At 37.3% G+C, this 25,976-nt stretch overlaps 1 protein-coding gene across 1 annotated transcript in view; it reads left to right on the top strand.

Annotated features, from left to right (window-relative positions):
• The window catches only part of HPSE2 (heparanase 2 (inactive)), a 520,430-nt gene that overhangs the window by 311,177 nt on the left and 183,277 nt on the right, over positions 1 to 25,976 (top strand). Inside the window, exon 5 of the mRNA XM_033130730.1 lies at positions 5,150 to 5,321. Within this exon, the coding sequence (XP_032986621.1) occupies positions 5,150 to 5,321 (172 nt within the window). The remainder of the gene's footprint in view (positions 1 to 5,149; positions 5,322 to 25,976) is intronic.

Below are 25,976 nucleotides of genomic sequence, written 5' to 3' on the forward strand. Positions count from 1 at the left end.
ATGACTACTTCAACATCTTTTATTGTTATAGGCCTATTCAGATTTTCTATTTCTTGGGTCAGTTTTAGTAATTCGTGTCTTTCTGGAAAGTTTTTCAGTTTATATAAGTTGTCTAAATTATTGCATAAAGTTGTTCATGGTAATCCCTTATCCTTTTAATTACCGTGAGGTCCTTAGTGGTGTTCCCTTTTTCATTCCTAATTTTGGTAATCTGTGACTTCTCTTTTTTTCTTGGTCAGTCTGGCTACAGGTATTTCAATGTTGTTGATCTTTGCAAAGAAACAACTTTTGCTTTCATTGATTTTCTCTATTTTTTTTATATCATCAATTTCCACTCTAATTTTTATTATTTCATTCCCTCTTCTTGTTCTGTTTAGTTTTCTCTTCTTTTTCTCCTTTTTAAAGATAGACGCTTAGATTATTGATTTGAGATATCTCTTCTTTACTAATACAGAAGTCTAAGATTATAAATGTCCCTGTAAGTACTGCGGTTTGTGTGTGTGTGTGTGTTTTGTTTGTTTGTTTGTTTTCTCTAAACAACAAAAAATTCTTTTCTCACTGTTCTGGAAATTGGAAGCCCAGGATCAAGGTATCAGCAGACCTGGTTTCACTTGAGGCCTCTCTCCTTTTTTCATAAATGTCCACTTTCTTGCTATGTCCTCATCTGGCCTTCCCTCTTTGTGTGCTTCTCTAGAATCTCCTTATGTGTCCAAATTTCCTTTTTTAAGACTTTTTTAAGAGGAGTTTTAGGCTCACAGCAAAATTGAAAGGAAGGTACAGAGATGTCTTGTGTATTCCCTGCCCCTCTACATGCATAATTTCCCCCGCTATCACTGTCTCTCACCAGAGTGGGACATTTGTTACAATTGATGAACCTGTATTAATACATGATAATCACTCAAATCCATAGTTCACATTGTGGTTCACCTTTCATGTATACATACTATGGGTTTGGACAAATGTATAATGACATGTACCCATCATTATGGTATACACAGTATTTTGACTGCCCTAAAAATCCTCTGTGCTCCACCTATTCAACCCTCTCTCCTCTACCCAACCCTGGTAATCACTGATCTTTTTACTATTTCCATAGTTTATCCTTTTCCAGAATGTTGTATAGTTGGAATCAAACAGTATGTGGCCTTTTCAGATTGACTTCTTTCACTTATTAATATGCATTTAGATTCTTCCATGTCTTTTCATGGCTTGATAGCTTATTTCTTTCTAGTGTTTAACAATATTCTGTTGTCTGGAGGTACCACAGTTTATTTATCCATTTACCTACAAAAGGACATGTTGATTGCCTCCAAGTTTTGGCAATTACAAATACAGCAGCTATCAATATATGTGCAGACAAAAGTGTGGACATAAGTTTCCAGCTACATTAGGTAAATAACAAGGAGCCTGATTGCTGGATCTTATGGTAAGAGTATATTTGTTTTGTTTTGTAAGAAACCTCCAAACTCTTCCAAAGTGACTATCATTTTGTATTCCCACCAGCAGTGAGTGAGAGTTCCTCACTCCACATCCTAGCTAGCATTTGGTGTTGTCACTATTACAGATTTTGGCTATTTTAATAGGTATGTACTGTTACTTCACTGTTGTTTTAATTTGCATTTCCCTGATGACATATGGTATGGAGCTTCTTTTCATATACCTATTTGCCACCTGTTTATCTTCTTTAGTAGCTGTTAAGGTCTTTGGCCCATTTTTTAAAAATCTAGTTGTTTGTTCCTTAGTGCTACATTTTAAGTGTTTTTTGTATGTTTTGGAAACCAGTTCTTTCTAACATGTGTCTTTTGTAAGTATTTTCTCTCAGTCTGTGACTTGTCTTCTCATTCTCTTAATATTGTCTTTTGCAGAGCAGCAGTTTTCAATTTTAATGAAGACTAGATTATAAATTATTTCTTTCATGGATTGTGCCTTGGTGTCACCCCATATGCTTTTATATTTTTTCATTTTCATTCCATTAAAAATAGTTTTTAATTCTTCCTGTGATTTTTTTTCTTTGACTCTGGATTATTTGTTTAATTTCCAAATATTTATAGATTTGTCAAATTTCTTTCTACTGAATTCTAGTTTAATTCTGTTGTAGTCACGGCACATACATTATATGATTTTTATCCCCTTAAATATATGAGACTTGTTTTATGTCCTAGCATATGGTCTATCCTGAAGGATGTTACATATGCACTAGAAGAGAATGTGTATCCTGCTGTCATTGGGTGGAGTGTTCTGTAGATATCAATCAGGTCAAGTTAGCTGATAGTGTTAGTCAAGTTTTCTATATCCTTGCTGATTTTCTGTCTCATTGTTCTATCCATTATTGAGAAATGTGGTATGGAAGTGTCCTTCTATTGTTGAATTTTCTACTTTTCTATCTGATCAATTTTGCTTCATGTATTTTAGTGTTCTGTTGTTGGTACATATATATTTAGAATTCATATATCTTCCCTATAAATTGACTCTTAACATTATAAAATGCTCTACATTGTCTCTAGTAACATTTTTGTCTTAAAGTCTATTTTGTCTGATATTAGTATAGTCATTCCAGCTCTCTTATAGTTACTGTTTGTATGATATATCTTTTTCATACTTTTAGTTTCAACCTATTTGTGTCTGTGACGTTAAAGTGTGTCTCTTTAGTTGGATCTTACTTTTTCTCAGCTGACGACTTCTGCTTATAATTGGAGTGTTTAACTTATTTACATTTAATATAATTGTTGATATAGTTGAATTTATGTCTATCAGCTTGTTTTTCATTTCTTTCTTCCTTTGTTTGTTTGTTTGTTTCTTTCTTTCTTCCTGATCCTCTGTTTCTCCTTTACTGCCTTTTTATGCAAAACAGATATTGTCTGAGGTACCATTTTAATTTATTTGTTTTTGTTTTATTTTAGTTATTTTCATAGTAGTGTCTTATAATACATTTTAACTTGTTGCAGTATACTTTAGAGTGGTAATAACTTAATTCCAGTTAAGTATAGAAATATTTACTCCAATAGAATTCTATATTCCCTTCCTCTGTGTCATTATTGTCCTAAATATCACATCTTTATATGTTATAAGCCCAATAATACAATTTTCTAGTTTTTGTTTCATGCAAGTCTTACTTAAATTAGTTAAGAGTAATGCATATTTTTAACTGTCTTTTATATTTACTTATATAATTACCTTTACTGGTATTCTGTCTTCCTTTGTATGGTTTTGAGTCACCATCTGGTGTCATTTCCTTTTGACCTAAAAGACTTACTTTTTCATTTCTTATAAGGCAGATTTTCTCATAATGAACTGTCTTTTGTTTTTCTGGGAAGGTCTAAATATTGTTTTCAGTTTGAAGGATAAAGTGCTGCATATAAAATTCTTGGTTGACTTTTTTTTTTCTTTTAGCATTTTGAATATATCATCCCAGTGTCTTCTGGCCTCCATTATTTCTGATATACATTCAGCTGTTAATTTCATTGTGTTCCCATATATATGTGAAGAGTCATTTCAGTCTTAAGATTTCCATTTGATCATATTTTATAATTTCTATCTCTTTATTTATATTTGCATGTCATAATTTGTTGTTGTCATTAAAAACTATGCATTTTAGATAATATGTTGGAGCAAGTCTGAATTCCAAATCCTCCATCCCAGAGGTTATTTTTGTAGTTTCCTTTCTGTTTGTATAGTGACTTACCTGGATTAATTCTGTAGAGTCTATCTCCCTTGCATTATGTACCTGCTGATATCTCTTAAGTTTTTAATTTTTTAATCATTTTTCATTTTTGAGGCCAGCTTCTTAAGGGTGGCCCATGAATCAACATACCTTAATGGTGAGACAATGATTGATCAGAGGTTGTACTTACGTTGAGCCAGTAAGGCTTCCACCCTTTGCCAGTGGATCTGTATATGGGTTGGGGAACACATTCAAAATTTAGGCCGTTTACAAGTCTGCCCAGCTTTTACTTCCTGACAGGCCTTCTCATATCTCCTTAATGAGTGTATCAGATTTTACGTTCATCTGGGAATCATGGTTAGCTAGTGCCCTCTCCAGTCTTTCCTGAGCATGCACAGCCTTCCAGAGTACAAGGGGTATATGTGAGCTTATCAAGGCCCACTGTGGCTGTCTTATTCCCCAAGTCTCCCTGATAAATTTCTTGTAAACCTGCTGGTCTATTGCTTGCCCCTACCAGTATCAGAACCTCAAGCTAGCCTAGATGTCTTTCTGGGACATGTGCTTCATTCCAAATCAAATTAGCTTCCAGCAGTGGAGCTGCTGGTATTTAGGACTTTCCTTGCCCTTTTAGAACTACCATGTAAGAAAAACTGAGGGAGGAGGTTTGCTCTAAATAATTTCACTCAGATACTTTGTTATTACTAAACATTAAGTTTTTTCTAACTTTTTGGTACAATGACCATCTTTATGAAGCTTTCCTTTTTTACCATTTGTATTAGCTTCCTAGGCCTGTCATAACAAATTATCATGATCTCAGTGGTGTAAAACAACAGAAATTTAATTTCTCATAGTTTGAGAGACCAGAAGCCTGAAATCAAAGCATTGCCATGGTTGATTCTTTCTGGAGCTCTGAGGAAGAATCTATTCCATGCCTCTCTCCTAGCTTCTGGTAGCTGCCAGCAATCCTTCACATAGCAGTATCCCTCCAATCTTTGCTTCCATTGACATGTGGACTTCTTCCTGTGTGTCTGTGTACCTGAATCTCCCTCTCCTTTCCCTTATAAAGACACTGGTTATTGGATTTAGGGCACACCCTAATCCTATATTACTTTATTTTAACCAATTACATCTTCAAAGACCATATTTCCAAATAAGGTCACATTCTAAAGTTCTGGGTAGACATGAATTTTGGGGTACAGTATTCAACCCAGTACACCGTTCATTATAAAGTATCATCTAAAAATCAGAATGGTCTCTCTGTGGGATTAGGTGATCTTTTATAAAGATTAGTTTGAAAATGAGTAGAGTGGTAAGATGGCACTTGAATTTTTTTGTTGGGGTGGTTCATCAAGTTAAGCTAGCTTACACTCTCTTTTTGGTTATTTTATTCACATTGTTAAGAAAAAGGCAGAGAGATCTGTGGACAGGAAAGGGTTGGCAGAGCCTCACCCTTCTGAACTCTGACTTGCATGTCTGCTTTTAATCCAGAGCCAAATAACTATCGGACCATGCATGGCCGGGCAGTAAATGGCAGCCAGTTGGGGAAGGATTACATCCAGCTGAAGAGCCTGTTGCAGCCCATCCGGATTTACTCCAGAGCCAGCTTGTATGGCCCTAATATTGGGCGGCCCAGGAAGAACGTCATCGCCCTCCTCGATGGGTAGGTCAGATTATTTAGCAGTTCTTATAACATTGTTCATTAAATGTAATGAATTAATACATTTGTATTTTTCCTGGTTATTTCGGTCTTAAGAAGGACAGAGAGACTTTTTCCACAGTGATTTCCCCCACTCTAAATCAGGGATTCTCCATCAAATAGTAGAATAACCTTTCATCTCTCCAGGCCTTTCACAGTCAGCGAGAGGTGGTGGGATTGGGGAGGGACATCGCAATCTCCAGGATAGCTTGGAGGGCATGCATTGTTTCAAAAGCCACATTTAATATTACAGCATTTCGTGGCATCATTTTATATTTTAAAAAAAGCAAAATATTATCTACTCTATTTGTGTGTCTTTTTACAGAAAATAAAGCTTGACAAAATCATGGCCAATGAAGCTGGGGTAAAATGTTGAGAAACACTACAAATACTTGTTGATTAAAGCACAACTTAACAGATAGATTTGCTACTAGCAAATTCTAGACAATTGCTTTCATGTGTGATTTATTTAATTTTGACAGACTCTAATAATCATTTTTGAAAGCATTGGTTATGGATGAAGTACTATGTTAAATGTTCTCTACCCCAGTCCTGCTGGTGGGTCAGCCCAGATCGAATAGTGGGTATAACCCATCCACGCAGGTTAGGTCCAGTTACGCTGGGTCTGAGGGAATGTCAGAGGGAATGGCATGAGGAAGGCTGAAGAGGCATATTGAATGCAAGACCCAAAGTGGAGATGTAACTGAAGCTGCAAGGGTGGGAATATGAGCAATGAAGCTGGAAGAGTTACGAGTTAGTCTGGAACACAGTGTATGCACCCAGGCAAAACTCTCACATAGGTATATTTATTTCAAAGGTGGGTAAAGTGAAGTGCACAACCCTAGTTAGGTTAGATACATGCCATATGAACACAAACAGTATACCAGGCGAGAGAAACCTTTGGCCAACCTCCCAGATACATGGCCTTTGTGGCTTGAATGCATTTGTGACTCTCTCTTCTCCCTTTTGTGATGGCTCAGTCTTGATCTAAGCTAATGAACATAGCAGATATTACTGAAGGTTTGGGAAGGCAGAAGATTTTACATTGTAACAACATTAACAACCTGAAATTTAATTTTAGGCATTTTCCTCTTTACAAAGAATCCCAAAGTCCTGACTTCAACTGTTGTTCTTTTCCCGTTCTTCTCTTTTCTCTCAGGAGAAACCTCCCCTTTTCTTGTGGAACAACTTCATGACTTTGGCCCCTACCACAAATGCAGCTCTGGAACTCTCTTTGCATACTTTCACTGAACTTTGAAAACACTCTGTGTGTGTGTGTATGTGTGTGTGTGTGTTTATGTGTGTGTGTGTGTGTATTTATGTGTGTGTGTGCTTGTGTATGTGAGTGTATGGGATGGAAATGGAGAGACTGGTTTCATTTTATATGTTATAATTAAAGGATAGGAATAATGTGTAGAATTTCATTCTTTTGGATCATCCTTTTTGTTTAATGATTTAATTAATGTATTCTCATAGGAATGACAATGTCCCCTTAGTAGCATGACCCTGTATCAATCATTCATTCATTTTGCAAATGTTTCCTAAGTACCTAATAGGTGCTGAGTACCATGTTAAGAACTGGGTATGTAAAAATAAACAAAAACGGATACTTCTCTGTCTTCATGGGGTAAATAATATGGTAGGAGAGAAATAGACATTTATCAACTGATCTTAAAACTGAGACAATATCAAGGAAAGGTACAAAGCACTACAAATGACTCCAAAAGCTGGGATTTGACTGAGTTAGGAGGTCACGGAAGGGTCCCCTTAAACAAGTGACAAATAAGAGGAAGAAAGATATTTAAAGTACAATCTAAATTAAGAGCAGACATTAACTAGACAAAGTGAGAAGTGAACAGTATCAATGTTCTTGGCAGAAAGAAAAGCATGTGCCAAGTCCCTGAGGATGGCCCCAACCAGGCCTAAAAAAGGGCCAGGTTGGCTAAAGAAAAGTCTAGGTAGAGAAATAATTAGGAGTCATATTATATGGGGGCTTATAGGCATGGTGAAGGACTTAGAATTACTTCAAGTTGCAGTGGGAAAGATATTGAACATTTTTAAGCTGGGGAGGGAAATAATTTTATATTATACAAAAAGTATGCCATGTTCACTCTATGGAAAATTGATTGGAGAGGAAGCTGCATAGACAGAGAAAGGGAGAAGTCTGCTGCAGTAGAGAGAGAACGAATGATGGGAACCTGGGCTAAGATTGCAGCACCAGAATATATTGTTGGAGGTAGAATCCAAAAGTCTGACGTATTGCATAAGTGTATGGTGATGTGACATAGGGATGTGTAAGTAGCTGGGTGGGTGGTATTATCATTTACAGAAACAGGAAGACTGAAGAAATAACTGGTTCTGGAAAGAAAATCATGACTTTAGTTTTCACGTTGTATTTATTATGCTTGAATCTAAATGGTGATATCAAGTATATCACTGAATATGAGTCAAGGGATCAAGATCTCTTCTGGGTATATTGATTTGGGAGGTCATTAGCATGCAAATGGGATTTAAGGCTATGGGAATAGAGGAGATCTGTTAGAGAAAATGTGAAAAGAGAAGACACAGAGGCTTAGGAGAGAGCCCAGAGGAATTCTCACATTTAGAGATGTGAGGGAAGAGGAATGACCTTAGAAGTAAGAGGAAAGGGAGAGTTTGAGTTGTCACAGGAACCAAGGGAATTAGAGTCTTATATAAGGAGGGAGTGCTGCTAGGAGGCCAGGAGGTCGAGTAACCAGAGGATAGAAAAGTAACATTAGATTTGGCCACATGCAGATTGTTGGTGACTTTGAGAAACACAGTTCAGTGGAGTGGTGGGAACAGATCACAATAGTTTGAAGAGTGAATGGGGGGTGAGAAACTCGAAACAATAATAACGACAACAACCCTTAAGATAATTTTTGTTGTGAAAGAGAAGAAAAACGAAGGAAGATGTGGGGTCAAGGAAAGTCATGGCATTGTCCCCCTTTAAAGTGGGAGACAGAACAGGTTTATATGTTGATAATACTGATCCGGGAAAGAAGAGCTAGATGATACAAGAGATGGAGGATATAACCAAAGTGAGAAGTCCTTTAAATTTAGAAGAAATGGAATCCAGATGGATTGGCCATCGTTAAATGGAAGGGTAATTCCACCAGGGTAACAGAAAGTAAGAAACAAATATTTCTCCACATCAGAGATTAACGGGTCGTACTGAGGAGACACTTCTACCAAGTACATCAGGCGTAGTTAGGGCATCCCAGTTTGTGAGCCTTCTGTAAACCTGAGCAGCACATAGATGCTATTTTGTTTTGAATAAGTCAAGACACTTGGATACGATAGTAAGTGACAGATAAAAGAAATGAGCATGTAACTGGGTGTTGTGGTGGCAAGTGGGGTCCACTTCTCAAAACACCCAAAAACTAAGAGGATTCAAGAGACTAGAGAAAATCGCTTAGGGCAAGGAAAGGTGCCAGTGAGCACTTTTTTCTTTTATATGCCAGAAAAAAAAAAAAAAGGAGATTTATCTTTCTTAATGTATATATACTAAATATACAGTGAAATATAACTTGAAACACATAAGCATTCCCAGCAACTCAACCAACAATAACAAAAATGTCAGCACTCTAAATTACCAGCTCTGTAGTCTTTTCCAGTTCTCCTGGTTATACAGATAGACTTTTACATAGTTGTAATCACTGTATATGCATCATTTTGAGTTATGCATCTTTTACCCATTGGTTTATATTGCCCTTTTAAAAATTTTTACATAGTTCTCATATTTGTCATTCTTAATAGCAAGAAAATATTCCATTGCATTAATGTACCAAAGTCTGCCTAAGCATTCCCTCACTATTGGGCATTTGAGCTGTTTCCAGTTTTTTTGTCTGTAATATATCACACAGCTATAAACATCTTAATACAAATAGATTTTTTATTTCTTTTGAATTACATCCTTGGGCTGTATTCCAAAAAGTTAGGTTTCTGGGCCAAAGTATGTATATGATAATTTTTATGGCTCTTACATTTGTTGCCAGATTTCTTTTCAGAACGATTTCACCAGGTTGCGAGGTAGCAACGTATTAGTGAATCTTTTCCCCCAATACTCCACAGCAATGAGTATTGTCGTTTTTATTAATTTCCTCTATTTTAAATAATGCAAGATTGTGCCTCATGGTTGTTTAAACTTGAATTCTGTTAACTATGAAAAGAACTGAACGTTTTCCAAACCCTTATGTTGTCTCCTTTCCCCCATCCCAGGTTTGGATAATGACACAATAACCGTTTTGCCCGAGGCGAAGATTAAGAGGCCATTTTAGATTTATTCCTCTCTTTTGTTCACATACTCCATTAGTTACTTACTAAGTTCTGTTATTTCTGACTCTCAGTAGCCCTCGTATACCATCTTCTTTTCATTTTTATTTTAAACCTTATCATTTTTCCTCCTAAATGATTTCTCCATATCTAGTCTCAGACTTTCTTTAATAATTTCTCCATATAGATTTCTAAGTGATTTGCAACATGTGGTCAAATCACTCTTGCTGGAAATCCTCCCTTTTTCACATGCACCTCTCGGTTTTAGGGTCAGCTGCCTGCCTCATTCTGCAGCTAGTCAACAGCTACACCCCCTTCTACAACCTGCCCTTAACTACATCAAAGTATATGTAAATTTGAGAAGATGCCATACACTTTTTATCTTTGCACCTTTTTATCTTGTGTTGTTTTCTTTGGAATGCCACTTTTTCCCCTCATTTTTCTGCTTCCCAGTAGATCTTTTCTGACATTTTCAGAAAGGATTTGTTATCACCTCCTCTGTCCTTGTATGGCACTTTGTTTCTTTGTCTGATGTCACACTTATCAAATTGATGATAACTTATTTATTTACATATATGCCTCCCCTAATAGACTGTGGACTAGGATCAGGATGGGCCTATGTTTTATTTATTCTGTAGCCTCAAAACCTAGGAATACAGTAGGTGTCTTATAAGAGCTTGTTGAATAAATACTATCTTATTCAACAACTGGCTCTAAATTCATCTGACCCCAAAACAATATGCATGAATATAATTGTGAAGTATTTTAAATCATTGTATAAATACTGATTTAAATAAATTATGGTGATTTATATACATCATAATGTTTAGCTTTCGTTTTATAGAGCCAAACTAATTTTTAAGCTTTTTTAACTTAAGTAGTTATAGCACTAAACGGGACTATCTTTCCAGTTAGGATACAAGCTCCACTAGGACAGAGATAGAATCTTCATGTTTGTATCTTCAGGGATTAGCATGTTGCCTGGAATATGGAACGTACTTAATAAAATGCTTGTTTTATTACTTTCATTTCCTCATTCAGGAACGAGCTATTCCTAGTCATTGATTTTTATCTAAAGGATGAAGAATTGTTCTTTGGGGTTATATCAGTTTCCTCTGTTTTCCTTTTGTAAACTTTTATGCATCATCTATGTAATGACATTTTATCTTAATCTGTTGCTTTTTTTATTACTCTGAAACAAGTTTTTATTGTTTCAGAAGTTTATTTTTATTATAATTGTTCTTGTCTACTTTCTTATTGATAATCTTTTCTATTTCTTCCCTTACAGTTAGGATAAAGTTATTATTTCATTTCATCTAGACTTTTTTAATGTTTTAATTTCTAATGTTAGGCTTTTTAAAATTATTTGGAGTTTATTGCTATGTCTGCTCTAGAGTAAGGACTTGATTTATTTTTTGGTGATTCAGTAGTGTCAAGAAAAGCAGATATTCTTTGGAAGCATGTTTACTAAGGCTCCATTTGAGGCCTTTAAATCATAATGAGATAAGCACTAAATTCCCTCTCAATAATATTTATTGAATGCCTATTTTTTGTTTAATCATTGCTTAAGTGCTGGATATATGTTGATGAATAAAGCCGAGAGAGCCACAGAACATAAGAAAACAAATAAATTACTGCAAATTGTGTGTAATTCTATGAAGGAAATGATCAAGGTGCCTGGGGTTAGGGGAGCTATTTGGACAAGGTGATCAGAGAAGAGTTATCTGAGGAACAATTCGTTTCAGCCTAGAACAAAAGAATGAAGGCAGCAACTGTTCAAAGAGCAGAGGGAAGAAAATCCCAGGTAGAGGTTCTAAGTTGTGATTGTCAGTGTCCTGAATCAGAAACAAGTTTAAGGGATTTGAGGAAGGGAAAGACAGGCAGTATAGTGAGCAAAAGGAGGGATCATCTGCTGATGAGAGATTTTTAACAGATTTCTATAAGACATTTAAACAGATGGAAGCCTGTTGACAAATCAAGCAGAGTAAAGAAGCGGCAACCCAGAGAACATCGGCTCTGGGAAAAGATAGCCAATCTACCTAGCAGGTAGGCTTAGAGTCGGGAGGGTAGGGTGAGAAGGGGGACGAAGCCAAGGGGCTTATATGAAAGTCTATCTGCAGAGGGACTATACTCACAGCGCAACTCCCCCTCCATTACTTTAAGTCCCCTTCCCTGCCCAGGCAGAGCAAAGACAGATCAGTCTGTTATCTCCAAGCAAATGCCAAACCAAAACTTAGGAGCCTTCACCAAAGAAACTGAAGTAATAGCCTGGTGATGAGCTAGTATTGCTAAGATGGAGTTGCTCCTGCATAATAAAACACTGAGCTAAGCATTATGGGATACGCATACAAAAGGCTGTCTGTGCTCTCCTCTTCCTCCCTCTCTGAAGTGAAATGTGTCAGTAAACAAGCTCTGGCCACAAAATAGACATCCCACTGAATAGAGAGATTTATCTAAAAAGCCCACATATTCGACAGCTAAGAAGAATCTGTGCCTACTACCCAGAAGAGTCTACTTAGACTACAATTTTTAAATATGAATTGATAACCAAAGATCACAAGGCATAAAAAGGAATCCAGTAACATGAAAGAAAAAAAGCAAGATAAATAAATTTAAAAATTGACCCAAGAAGAATTATAACTCAAGAACAGAACTTTAAAAATAAAAACCTGGAATAAGTATCCTTATAAAGATATAGTAAGATATTGTACTTTTAGAGTAAAACCATATTTCTATGAAAAAAGGTACAATTAGAACAAAAAGATATATTTTTTTAAACTAACATAATATAATTGCTGAAATTAAGTCCAGGATAGGTTAGGCAATGATTGCTTTAAATATAACACTGAAAGCATAAGTGATAAAAGAAAACATTGATTTATTGGACCTCATCAAAATTAAGAACTTTTGTGCATCAAATGACATTATCAAGAATGTGAACAGACACACAGAATTGGGAGAAAATACTTGCAGGTCATATAACTGATAAGGGACCTGTACCCAGAATATCTATAAAGAACTCTTACAACTCAACAATAAAAAGACAACCTATTTTTAAAATGAGAAAAAGGGAATTGAGTAGATATTTCTCCAAAGAAGATATAAAAATGATCAATAAGCACATAAATAGATGCTCAATATCATTAGTTATTAGGGAAATGTAAATCAAAATCATGAGATACAACTTCACATCCAGTAGGATGGCTATAATCAAAAAGATATACAAGAACAAATATTGGATAGGATGTGGAAAAACTGGTAATTTATTTGTTTTTTTATGTTCTGTAATTTATTTGTTTTCTTATGTTCTGTGGGAATGTAATATTGTGCAACAGCTTTGGAAAACAGTCTGGCAGTTACTCAAAAGGTTAAACATAGAGTTACCATATGATTCAGCAATTCCACTCCTAGGTATATACCCAAGATAAATATAAACATATGTCCACATAAAAATTTGTACACCAATATTTATAGTAGCATTATTCATAATAGCCAAAAAGTAGAAACAACCCTAATGTCCATTAGCTGATGAATGGATAAGTACAATGGAATATTATTTGACAATAAAAAGAAATGAAGTACCAATACATGTCACAACCTGGATGAACTTTGAAAACACTATGCTAAGTGAAAGAAGCCAGTCACAAAAGGCCAAATACTGCATGATTTCCTTTATATGAAACATCTAAAATAGGCAAATCTATAGAGACAAGAAGTAGATTAGTAGTTACTTAGGGCTGGTGGAGATTGTGGGGAAAGAGAAGAATGACTGCTCATGGGTATGAGGTTTCTTTTTGAAATTAAATATTTGAGAATTAGAATATATTTATGGTTGCACAACTCTGTAGATACAATTTTAAAACTATTGAATTATATACTTAAAGGGTAGATTATATGCTATTAAATTATATCTCCAGAAAGCTTTTAAAAGAAAAATCCAATAAAAGAATTGGAAAAATAAAATCAAGGAAATCTCCCCTACACAGAGCTTTAGACAGAGATAAAATATTACTGATATGAAGAATTAATTTAGGATACCAATAGCTGTCTCATAGGAAATCCAGATCCAGAAACAAGGAGGAAAATCATGGTTACAGAAGAGAATGAAAACTTTGTCAATCTTTACAATGTAAAAGTAAAGGGACAGTTGACAGAAAATAGATGCTAGAAATGGAGAGAAGAAATAAGATGTACAGAGACTGATATCCTTGTAGAACAAAGGTAGAGTCAGAAACTATTGTCTAAATCATTGAAATAATAAATAGAGAGGTGGAAAAGAGGAGTCCCAGTAAACCAAGCACATGGAGTTAATTCTTGGTTAGAATGACTTATGGTAGCATTTCCTTAAATGTGCTCTGGAGAATATCAGTTCTGCAGGATATTAACATTAAGTGGAGGGGGAAAAAAATAAAAGGTTCCATGATCAAGGAAGTTTGAGAAATACTGGGATATACAAATTTTCTGAAACACTTCCCATTACCTTTAATCCATTAGTTTACATTCTGAATCTCCAAGAAGGGGATTTAGCATGCAGACGTTCTTAAATTTCTTTGATCGGAGTCTTATTTTCAGAGACCATCTTGAGGAACGAGTGTTTCACTAACCATTTTGGACCACATTGACTTGGAATATGAGCCCTGCTTTAGGGGAGGAATGGCAGGAGAGCAGACAGTAACGAAAGAATTACAATTTGGAGAACTCAGAACCTGAAGTTACCGGCCTATTTGCTTCCACTCTTGTCCTCTCCAATCTATTCACCACTCAGTTGCCAGAAAATCTTTTGCAAACATAATTCACATGATGTCAGTCACTTGCTAAAGACTCTTTAATGACTTTTCATTGCTCTTGGAATAAAATTTAATCTTACCACATCTGACAAGGCTCTACAATGAATGATCTTGGCCGCTGCCCAGCTCTTCATTCTTATTTTCTCCAGCTTTCCTTTTTTCTTACTTTGCTCAGGCCTCACTGGCCTGGTATGTGCTAAGCTTCTCTTTGTTTGGGAGCCTTCACATATGTTCTTCTTTCCACCTAGAGTGTTCTTCTCTCTGCTTGCCACATGGCTGGTTTCTCTCTATCCATCATAGTCCTTCTTTGAGTAACCTAGCTAAATAATTCTCTGTCAACACACTTTTTAGTTCTCTTTATGGCATTTATCACAATGTTTAATTACCCATTTATTGTTTGTTTGTTGGTTGGTTAGCGATGATAACTCCATGAGGGTGGGAAGCATGTCTGTTATATTTACCAATGTATATTTGTATGCAGTGCTTGCAAAAAGCCCGGTACATAGTAGGTGCTCAAATTTGTTGAATGAATGAATGAAGAATGAAAGTTATTTTAACATTGTAGAGTTGCTAGTGGACTATTCTAATCTGGTCTAAGCTAGTCAGGGCCTTTAGCTCCTGTGGTGGCCCAGAGAGCTGTGGAAAGCATTGTGATTCGGGCAAAGAGGATAAAAGCGGGAGAGAATTAGAAAGCAAACAATGGTCTTTTCCATCACAGCAGACCACATGATGTATATTACGTGCTCAATCGTCTACAAACCAGAAACTGAAAAACTTGCTTTCTTACATCCAGAATTTCTATCTTTAGTAGTGTCTAACTACCAATACTTCTACTAAGTGCCTAACGATGACCTACAGACTCCACTAACTCAAAGCATAGATAGCAATGAAGGTTGTATGGGGGGATAAGGACGGAAATATCACTGTGTTCCCATACATAGGCTCCCATTATGACTCTGTGGGCCATAGGCATTTTTTAACTTCATGGGTCTCTTCGTCCATAAAGACATATTAAAACAACAGCCTTCTGTGTTTGACTATAGTGAATCAATATAGCAGGATTGGGGGAGAAAAAATAACAGGATGGAGAAGAGCATGCACTTTGGAACTAGATGAGATCCAGGTTAGCTACTAGCTAGAACATCTTGAGGAGTTAATCTCTCTAAAGCTTCAGTGTCCTCATCTGTAAAATGAGACTAATGAAATTACTTATTTCTTAGGCTTGTTGTAAGTTAAATGAGGTAATGAATTTAAAGAGCAGTTCCTGGTAGAGTTGACACTGTTGTTAAGGGTAACAAGTGTATTTCAAAGACGAAAAAGCATTGCATGGGACTCGATGTAGCCTTCTAAGCAGTTCAGAGAATTGAGTGAGGATGGAAACTAGAAAGATTAGCTACAATTACATATTCGTATAATGAAGGTGATCACAACTCTACCTCCTGCCTAGAAACCTGCTTACACCACATTCTAGTTTGTAATGGGAAGATACACAGCTGGGGACAATTTGGTGCACTGGGTAATTATTACAGTGTTATTCCTAATAATTGTTCTGTTTTATTTCAACTGTGAAAGAGTGATATGACTTGCCCAAACTACAGGAGGCGAGACCAATTTATTCCTCTTAGTGAAGGAGAGTGTTTCCATCTCTGCCTCTAGAGAGAGGCCAGGCCTCCCAGCTGCTGTCCAGTGTTCACTAACAGAGAAATACTGGCTACTGCAATGGTCTGCTCCCGAGCTGAGAATTGTGTTAACTACTACTTACTTCCAAACTTGCTTTCTTTTATATTTTTTTTTTTCCTGGAAAGGACGTATTTCCTGATTAGAGAAATAGTCTATTTCCTTATCCATACCAGAGGTTATCGGATACTGTCATGATTAAGAATGTTTCTCTCTTCCTTTAATGGTAGAGAAGTCGCATGGGAGTTAGAAAGAACATTGGAGAAGGCAACTGGACTTAGATTTGACACAGATGGGCTTGGGAAACATACTTTCTCACTTTATTTTCTTCCATTCCTTTCCTCTGTTTCCTCTTCACTTTCCCTTAGCACCCTACTTGCTCCTCCACGAATGGCCTGGCCTAACAGGTGCTGCTAAGATCAGAATCTGTCAAAGGTGTGGCCCATGATCCTCCTGCGTTAAAACACCTGGAGAGCTTCTTAAACATGCAGCATGATTCTTAGGCTCCAGCCCAGACCTACAGAAGGCAGAATGTGTGGAAATACGACCTAGATGTTGGCATTTTGAACAGGGACCCCCCCGCAAGAGATTCTCTGCACGTCAAGGTATGAGAACGACTGCCCTGTAATATAGGCAGAGCGGGTTTTGTTATCTTTATTTTACAGATCCCGGAGTAGACGTGCACTGGTGTTAAATTATTTACCAAGCCCACATTTACTGAGTGGCAACCGTGCACTGGGCAGAACCCTTGTTCCTTCGTGTATGTGATCTTGTTCAGCTTCACAACACCTTTGGGAGATAGTTGCTGTTCTTTCCATTTCAGATGGTTCTGGGAGGTTAGGCCACTTACCCAGTGACACTTGGCTAATAAGCTATGGAGCCAGGTCTTAAACTAGTTATCTGTCTGACTCCTGGGCCCATGTGGTGTTGTTTACCTGAACCTTCATCCTTGAATGAAGCCACACAGTCTAGCACACATGTACTAGAAAAAAATATAATCCTTCTTCCCACCGTGTTCCACAGTGTTCACTCTCTAAGACTCAGCTTCATTCCAGGCCCTGAGCTTTTGGAAAGTTTGCTTTTCCATGTGAAATTCATCATAACATCTTGATGCAGTTTTCCTCCTTCCCACCAGGCTCCACAGCCAGGGCCAATCATAGCAGGTCAGTTACAGCCTTCTTTCCTCGCATCCAAGTCTTCATGACTTCCTCAGCAGCATTTTCAACTGTCAAGACGTGTCTATCATAATATTCCTCTAGCCGGCACCTTCCAACGCCCGCCGTAGCCATCCAGATCTGTTTCAACGTCTTCTCTCACCACCTCCCCACACCCCTACCATTTGTCCTTGTTCTAATCAAGCAAACCTACTCTGTCCTTCATGTAGTGTTGTCTCACATCGGCCTCCATTTTGTTGCAGACCTTGTCCTAACCAGCCTCCTTCTTCCCAACCCCCCGTCAGCAGCAAATAGACGTCGTCTTGGGGGCCAGTTCCAGGAAGCAGTGGCTGGAACCCAGTCTTGAGAAGGATTCTTAGGCCAATTCTGAGATTAGTGAGAGTATTGAGATCTGCCATGGGCTCAGAAAAAGGGCACAGCACCACACACCTCACAAACTGGCCAGCTCTGCGTGGTTAAAGGAAGCACTTGAGAGCCAGAACTGGGTTTGAATCTCAGCTCTGCAACTTATTGCCTGGGCGATCTTGAACACAATTTCTTCATCTACAACATGAAAGTGCTAATCCCAACCGTCTAGGGTTGTACATTATATACAATGAATACCAAGCACCTGTCAATTGGTAAATGGTAGCTGACTTAGTTTTTCCTCTCTTCCTTCAAGAACCTCTATAAATTAAACCTGATAGCTGTAACTTATTGGCAACAGAGATCGACTGAAGAGTTTCACCCATTTCAAATCCCTCCATATTAAAAGCTCTATACTATCAAATTAAGGAAATTTTAAGCTAGAAGGGAAGTTTAAATAGAGAGTTGCACTGGCCATTAAAGTCATTGAACATATAGCCATACTATTTATCAGCCTGCTGCCAATATAATATTATATATAAATAGGGGTAGGGAGAGAAGGGAAGGGAGGAAGCCAGGGCGAGAGGAAGGGAGGCATGAAAGTAGAGAGTAAGAGAAAGGGGGTGAGAGAGAGAGAGGTCATTATTTTATTTGTTCAGTACAGCACCTAGTGTAGCTCAACATATAATTAGCCATGGAAAAGTAACTGGCTTTGGACCAAATGGGAGATGCCCCCCGCTTTTTTTCCCAGTGGAATATTTGGTTTATTTCTGATATAGTGACTCTCAGGACAGTGGCCGATTTGGGCCAAGGGGTGGGGATGGGGCAGAGAGCTAGAACTCCACCTTTGCTATAACTCAAGATGAATAATTTCCTCACAAGTTTTTTTCTAGGCTTTCGTGTAGAATGGCTGTCCTATCTTATTCATGTTAATCACATTACCAAAGATTCTTTTTGTGGATGAGAGAAGAAAGATCAGGCTGGCCACTCTGACTGAAGTTTTTACTCATTTAGACATCCAGTTAGTTCCCTGTGAAAGATTTATCCTCTTTCCTGGGAGAAAAATTTAGAATCCATGTTTTAGGGTTGCACTCTGTGGTCCAGAAGTAGAAATCAAACTCCAAAGACCATGAATAAAGATGTGCCTTATTATAAGAGAGAGCTGGTGATATGCCTGGGAGAAAAGGCTCAACAATATTTCAGATACGTCATATATGCAGGTGGATAACAAAAGAAAGAAATTCTCCCAGATTTGGGGTCCCTTGGGGGAGGAAAGGAACTCTCACAATGAAAGGGGATATTTTGGGGTTTTTTCCATAGCAGCAGATTGGCTCCAATGGGAAAGATTTCCCAATACTGAAAGGTCTGCCTGTCACTGGCCCATTTCCTTTGATACAGGTCCCTGCCCTTTCCCTCTCTTATCCTTCTTTGCATGACTGGATATCAGCATGAGGACAGACACCTCCTGTTTTCTGAGATAATCATTCAGAATTTCTGTCTTCACAATTCAAGTATGGAGACATCCAACCTTAGAAAACCAAGATCTTCCCCTCCTGTTGTTCTTCACATCCTGGGTCATCTTTTACTTGTACATTCATAGACCTAAATCTAGGGATTAGAATGGAAGTAGATGGTTGAAAATCCTTGGATAATACCAGACCCTAACGGAATTTCACTTCCCAGTGGTATTTCCCTCCTGACAGCACTGGTCTGTGTGCATGTTATCCACCTCTAATATGGCTGTTGCTGAGCAGTCTGCAGCTGTGTTGAAGTTATTCATTATGTGGTTGGGCCAATTTCTGAGAAACAGGCAGAACTGGAGAGCAGAAGAATCCATCAATGTTAGATTTGAATGAAGAAAAATTATGATCTTTTGGGACTTGTTGCCCTCCACAGTGCCAATATAGATATAAAAAACACCTGAAACTAATTTAATGGTGTATGCCAACCATACTTTAATAAAACATTTTAAAAACAGATTATGGAAATGATACAGATATAGAGAGCTCCAATTTCAGAGAAGGAGCGTGGGGGTGGGAAGAACTCCCCAAACTCTCTGGCTACACTATCTATTCCTTGGAGTTTTGTCTAATCAGTTTCCTTTATGTGTTATTTCTACGGTTGGTTTTTGTATTTCTAGATTTTTTTTTTTATATATCATTTGAGGACTTCTAAAAATAGAACATTTGGCCCACATTAGATGAGCTTTTTACACACCTCGAAAAACATGGGTACACTTGGTCATCCTGGTAGTATTTGAAAACGCATATTTTGTTTGACATTATTTGTGAATTAGATTTTTCCTCCTCAAAATACGTGTAGAAATGCTTCCATATGTTTGAAGTTGGTCTCATCATTTTGCTCAAAGGGAAAAATAAAAACTGTAGTTTATAGCAACTTTCATGTGAATACATATCATATAAAGGTGTTTTCTCAAAGTTAGCTAAAACAACTTTCTACTGCTTCAATATACTAGTAAAGTTAAGAAGATAATATCCTTGTTTAAAAATATTAAGTTGGGACTGAAATATTTTTTAAAATATAATGAAACTAAGCTATACTACTTTGATTTCTTGTACAAAATAAGATAATAGGTCAGGATCTGACTTTAATTTTTTTCAAATAGCCACAAATCCATATTTTAAAATGCTTTGTTTTTTTATGTACTAAATTTTTTATGTAATAAATTCTTTTTTATTAAATTTATTGGGGTGACATTGGTTAATAAAATTATATAGGGTTCAAATGTGCAATTCTAAAATATATCTCTATACTGCATTGTGTATTCACCACCCAAAGTCAAATCTCCTTCTGTAACGATATATTTGACCCCATTTACCCTTTACTACTTCCCCCCTCCTTCCTTACCCTCTGCTAACTGCTAAACTCTTGTCTGTGTCTATGAGTTTTTGGTTGTTTGTCTTATTCGTGTTGCTTTCAGTTTTATATCCCATATATGAGTGAAATGATATGGTTCCTGACCTTTCCTGTCTGACTTATTTCATTTAGCATGATAATCTCAAGATCCACCCATTTTGTTGCAAATGGTAGTATTTCATCTTTTCTTATGGCTGAGTAATAGTCCATTGTACGTGTGTATCATATTTTCTTTATCCAATCATCTATCAAAGGACATATCAGTTGTTTCCATGTCTTGGCCACCATGAATAATGCTGCAGTGAATATAGGGGTTGTGGGTACAGAGCCAGGAGTACAGTTCCCAAGCTCTCGGCCTCACGTGGAAAGGTGCTGGCTCAGGTAGTAAATGACCATCAACTGTGATTGGATGGCCATCAGCTGTGGCTAGTTGGCTGTCAGCTGTAACCAGTGAGCCATTGGGGCACTAATATAACTGCTGTGGCTACGCCAGCAGAAAATGGGGGCTAGCAAGAGATGGTGGCTGAGCTAGCAAGAGCAGATTGCAGTTAGCACGGCGGATTGCAGCTAGCCAATGAGGTTGGTTGGCAGAGAGAAGTGAATGGTAGGTTGCGAACAGTGTGGCTCCTGCTTCCTGTGTCTCCAACCAGCCGCCAGCGAGAATATAGTGGCATGACTCCCCTATTTATGGCTCCGTTGGTGTTTTATTTGGCCTCACCATGTCCTGCGTTCTTATGTGGGGAGTGGGATCAGAGACCCCGCGTGACACCCGGCAATGACAGGGGTACACATATCTTACAGATAAATGTTTCCGATTTGGGGGATAGATACCCAGAAGAGGAATTGCTGGTCATATGGTAATTCTATTCTTAATTTTTTGAGGAACCTTCATGCTGTTTTCCATAGCAGCTGTACCAATTTACATTCCCACCAACAGTGTATGAGAGTTCCTTTCTCTCCACAACCTTTCTAACATTGTTATTGTCTTATGGATAATAGCCATTCTAATCGGTGTGAGGAGGTATCTCATTGTGGTTTTGATTTGCATTTCCCTAATAGCTAGTGAAGTTGAACATTTTTTCACATATCTGTTAGCCGTTTGTATGTCTTCTTGGGGGAAGTGTTCAGATCCTCTGCCCATTTTTAAATTGGATTGTTTGTTTTTCTGTTGTTGAGTTGTATGAGTTCTTTATATATTTGGATAATAACCTCTTATCAGAGGCGTTGTTTGCAAATATCTTCTCCATTCAGTTGGTTGCCTCTGTTTTGTTGACAGTTTCTTTTGCTATGCAGAAGTTTTCTTTCTTTCTTTCTTTCTTTCTTTCTTCTTTCTTTTTTTTTTTCTTTTTTTTTTTTTTTTTTTTGTGCTTTTACTTCCCTTGCCTTTGAGGTCAAATTCATAAAATAATCTCTAAGACCAAGGTCCATAAATTTAGTACCTATGTTTTCTTCAATGCAATTTATTGTTTCAGGTTTTATATTTAGGTCTTTGATCTATTTTGTGTTAATTTTGGTGTATGGTGACAAATAGCAATCTAGTTTCTTTCTTTTGCATGTGGCTTTCCAATTTTCCCAGCACCATTTATTAAAGAGGCTTTCTTTTCTCATTTTATGTTTTTGGCTCCTTTGTAAAAAATTATTTGCCCGTATATATGTGGGTTTGTTTCTGTGTTCTCAATTCTATTCCATTGGTCTGTATGTCTGTTTTTCTGCCAATACCATGAGGTTTTGAATATTGTCGCTTTGTTGTCCAAGTCCAGGAGTGTGGTAGCTCTGGACTGTTTTTCTTAAGATTGCTTTGGCCATTTGGGGCCTTTTGTGATTCTGTAAAACTCTGATGGTTGTTTTGTTCTATTTCTTTTCAAAATGCCGTTGGATCAAAATTTAAAAATTTTGATGGGGATTGCATTAAATCTGTATATTGCTTGGGGTAATATGGCCATTTTAACTATGTTGATTTTTCCAATCCATGAACACAGAATATCTTTCCATTTCTCTGTATCTTCTTCAATTTCTTTTTAAAATATCTTATAGTTTTCAGTTTGTAGGTTCTTCACATCCTTTAAGTTTATTCCTATGTATTTTATTCTTTTTGTTGCAATTGCGAAAGGAGTTGTTTTTTTCTGAAATTTGATTGTTAGTATATAGGAATGCAGTGGACTTTTGGACATTGATTTTGTGTCTTGCAAGTTTACTGTATTTGTTTATTGTTTCTAATAGTTTTTTTGGTGGAGTCTGTAGTGTTTTCTATATAAAGAATCATGTCATCTGCAAAAAGTGACAATTTGATTTCTTCATTCCCAATTTGGATGCCTTTTCTTTCTTTCTCTTGCTAAATTCTATTCCATAGATTTCCTGACTAATTTCTGAGCTAGGAATGTTTTAATCGTTGCAACTTTTATTGTATATTTTTATAAATGGTAGGTGAAATAAATGTCCCTTGATTACTCCAATTTTTCAGAATTTTCTTGGCTTCTTCAGATGAATGTTAGAATGATTTTATAAAGTTTCAAAACTATCTGCAGGGATTTTTTAAATTAGAATTTTATTAAACCCATAAATTAGTTTAGGAAGGATAGTTGATTTTTTCCTGTCCAGGATCATGGTAGGTCTTTTCCTGTATTCAATTTAAAAATATTTCTCTGTAAATTGTATACTATTCTATATACGAGTCCAGTAAGTTTTATATTTAATTAGAGATTTTATAGATTTTCATTGAGGGAAGTGAGTTAGGGGTGTGGGGAGAAAACATTAACATTACTTTAAATGTTCCTAATTCTAGTTTTCCCATTATTTTTGTAATGCTACGTTTGATAAGGGAAAGTTGTTTAAGGACTTAATTATCAACTTATAGCAGAACAAATTATCCAATGCATATGAGGATCTTCAAATTATAGTACCATGAAGAACTATTTTCCAACTTCTAAAACGCCAAATTAGATGTGTTCTTAATCACCATTCCAGAGCCTTTTAGCCAAGCAGGGCATTGATGATCATATTTTCTTTCTAGTTTTCTCATGAATACATCACTGTCTCCTCAATGACTATTTACGTCGAGTTCTTTGAGGCACATTCAGGAGCATTGGAATACATTAGCCAGCATCAGCATCAAGAGTCTGTTCCTGACCTGCCCACTACCACAGTTAAAACTTCAGGGTCCTCTCTTACACTCCTCCCCCTACTTACACTCACCTGCCAGGTCCTGTTGAATGCTCCAACAGCGTTTCTCAATTGCGTCTTTCTTTCATTCTCACATATCAACGTCTCCTCTCTTCTACATTCATCTCCCGCCAATTTGTCCATACCAGTACCTTTCACTTTTACCATAGCCAGAGTGAACTTCCTAAAATTCAAGTCTGTTCCTGGCACCCCCTCTCTTGTTTAAACACAGGATAAATCCAAATACACGAAGAAGCTGGCTATTATATTTTATAATAACATGTTGAGTGCTAGTCATACAAACATAAACAGGACATGGACGTATACCTACTTGTACCTACAAAGGCCAGATGTGTTAGCATCACAGGCTGGTCTGACCTCCTGCCACTCCCTTACCTGTCCTCTGACACCCAGCCACCCTGGACTCCTGAGAATACACTCACCCTGACTCTGCTTTGCTTTGCTCAAGCTGTTCTTGTACCTAGCCTGCTTTTTATGGCAAAATCCTACCCTTCTTTCAATGTCAGATTCAATGCCATGTGTGATGTGAGCTTTTCTCAATGCTTATCTCTCTTCTAACACCGTAGAAGGTAAGGCTAACTGCTCCCTTGACTGCTCTCGCACAGCGGTTAGTTTGCACCAGTTGTGCAGCATATAGACTTTGAGAGCTTATTGTTGTTGTGTCTGTCTTCTCATCTTTATTGTGGTGGTCTCATAGTAGAGGCCCGAAATCAGTCACCTTTTATACCTGCTCCAGAGTATTGTCTAACAAACAAGGTGCTGAAGTGCTCAAGTCTGTGAAGGTGCTCAGGCCCTTATTCTTTTTCTGATAAATATGGTAGTGTTTTTCACAAGGCAAAAATTCAATTTATTTTTTGTATCTTAGAGTTATACTGTACTTCTTGACCTCAGTGATAACAGCTTGAAGGCAGCATGGGATCCTAGAAAGAGGGTAGGGCTCGCAATCAGAAAACCTGCATTTAGTCCATACCAGCTCTATGAATTTAAGCAAATCATATGACCTCTATGAGACTCAGCCTTCTCCACTATAAACTAGGAAATATCTACCTCCCAGTGTTATTTACAGGGTTCTGTGAAATTATACACATAAGAAGCTGAAAAAAAATTTATAATGAGAAAGCACAATAAATGTCAGTGTTACTTTCATTCTGGTTATTTTTATATGTAATGGAGACAGTTTTACATAATATAATATTTCTGTTCAGAGATTTTAGAAATTATTTGGAGGAATCATGCTCATGTAAATATATTTTTAAGTATTTTATTTCTTTTTTAAAAAATGATATTTATATCTAAGTTTGTCTAGATCTTCTAATTTTAAAGTTTCCTGGGGAGGGGGTGCAAAATTTCGTCTCCCTTCTTTATTTTTGGGTGTTCCTACTTGTAAGACTATCATCAGGTCTCCACTACTAAGAATATATATGTGTATATATATATGGAAGGGATAGTATTTTGGATGCTTATCCATTTCGTTCTTCCTGTATTTTTCCATTTTTCTCCTCTCTATTCAAACAGGTATTGTCGTATGCTTATTGGCTCAGAGGGAACACATGGTAGGATGAAAAAAGAATGCGAAAGTCCTTCTGCTTTTGAATTCCAAAGGGGGATCTCAGGCACAGGGCCAGAAAATAGTGAGAGAGTGGAGCTGCCCTCCCAGTCTCAAGAGATTTTCTTGGGCTGGGGAAAGAGATGAGGAGACAAGAAAGAGAAACACATGGGTTCCAAAGCAGAGGGTACCTATGCCCTGCTTCTCAAAGAGGAGTAGATAACCCCATACAAAGGGGCTCTTTAGGGTGTCTGGAGTTACTACTCTCTGGCCAGTAGGGAAGTTAGCAATCTGTGTAATCACAATAATAATATCCTCCTCCAAGCAAAGCAATTTTGAGAACTTAAGAAATAATACGTATGCATGGCTGGTACTATGTAGGTACTCCATAAATGTTGTATTCCCTCGAATACCCATTTGTGTTGGTCAGCCATCAAACTGGTTCCATTCCTTGATCACTCCCATGCTCCATTTCCCGGGGGGAGGAGGGGAGCAGGGGAGGCAAAACCATACAGACAAGAGCCAAGCTGCTTCCTCCTCCTCATTTCTTCCTTCTCCTGTCCTCCACCTCCTCCTGAAACCCTGTGGCATCTGTGAGGCCTCAGGTGCTTCCTCCTGGCCCTTTGGTTCTAGTGGGACCTACAGGAGCAAAGGAGAGTAGGGAGTTGCTAGCAAGATTGCTGTGTGCTTTGCAAGGAAACAGGTTTTGTCTCCCTTTGGAGCTGAGCTTGTTTGTCAG

Source organism: Rhinolophus ferrumequinum, chromosome 16, assembly GCF_004115265.2.
Source record: "Rhinolophus ferrumequinum isolate MPI-CBG mRhiFer1 chromosome 16, mRhiFer1_v1.p, whole genome shotgun sequence".
NCBI lineage: Eukaryota > Metazoa > Chordata > Mammalia > Chiroptera > Rhinolophidae > Rhinolophus > Rhinolophus ferrumequinum.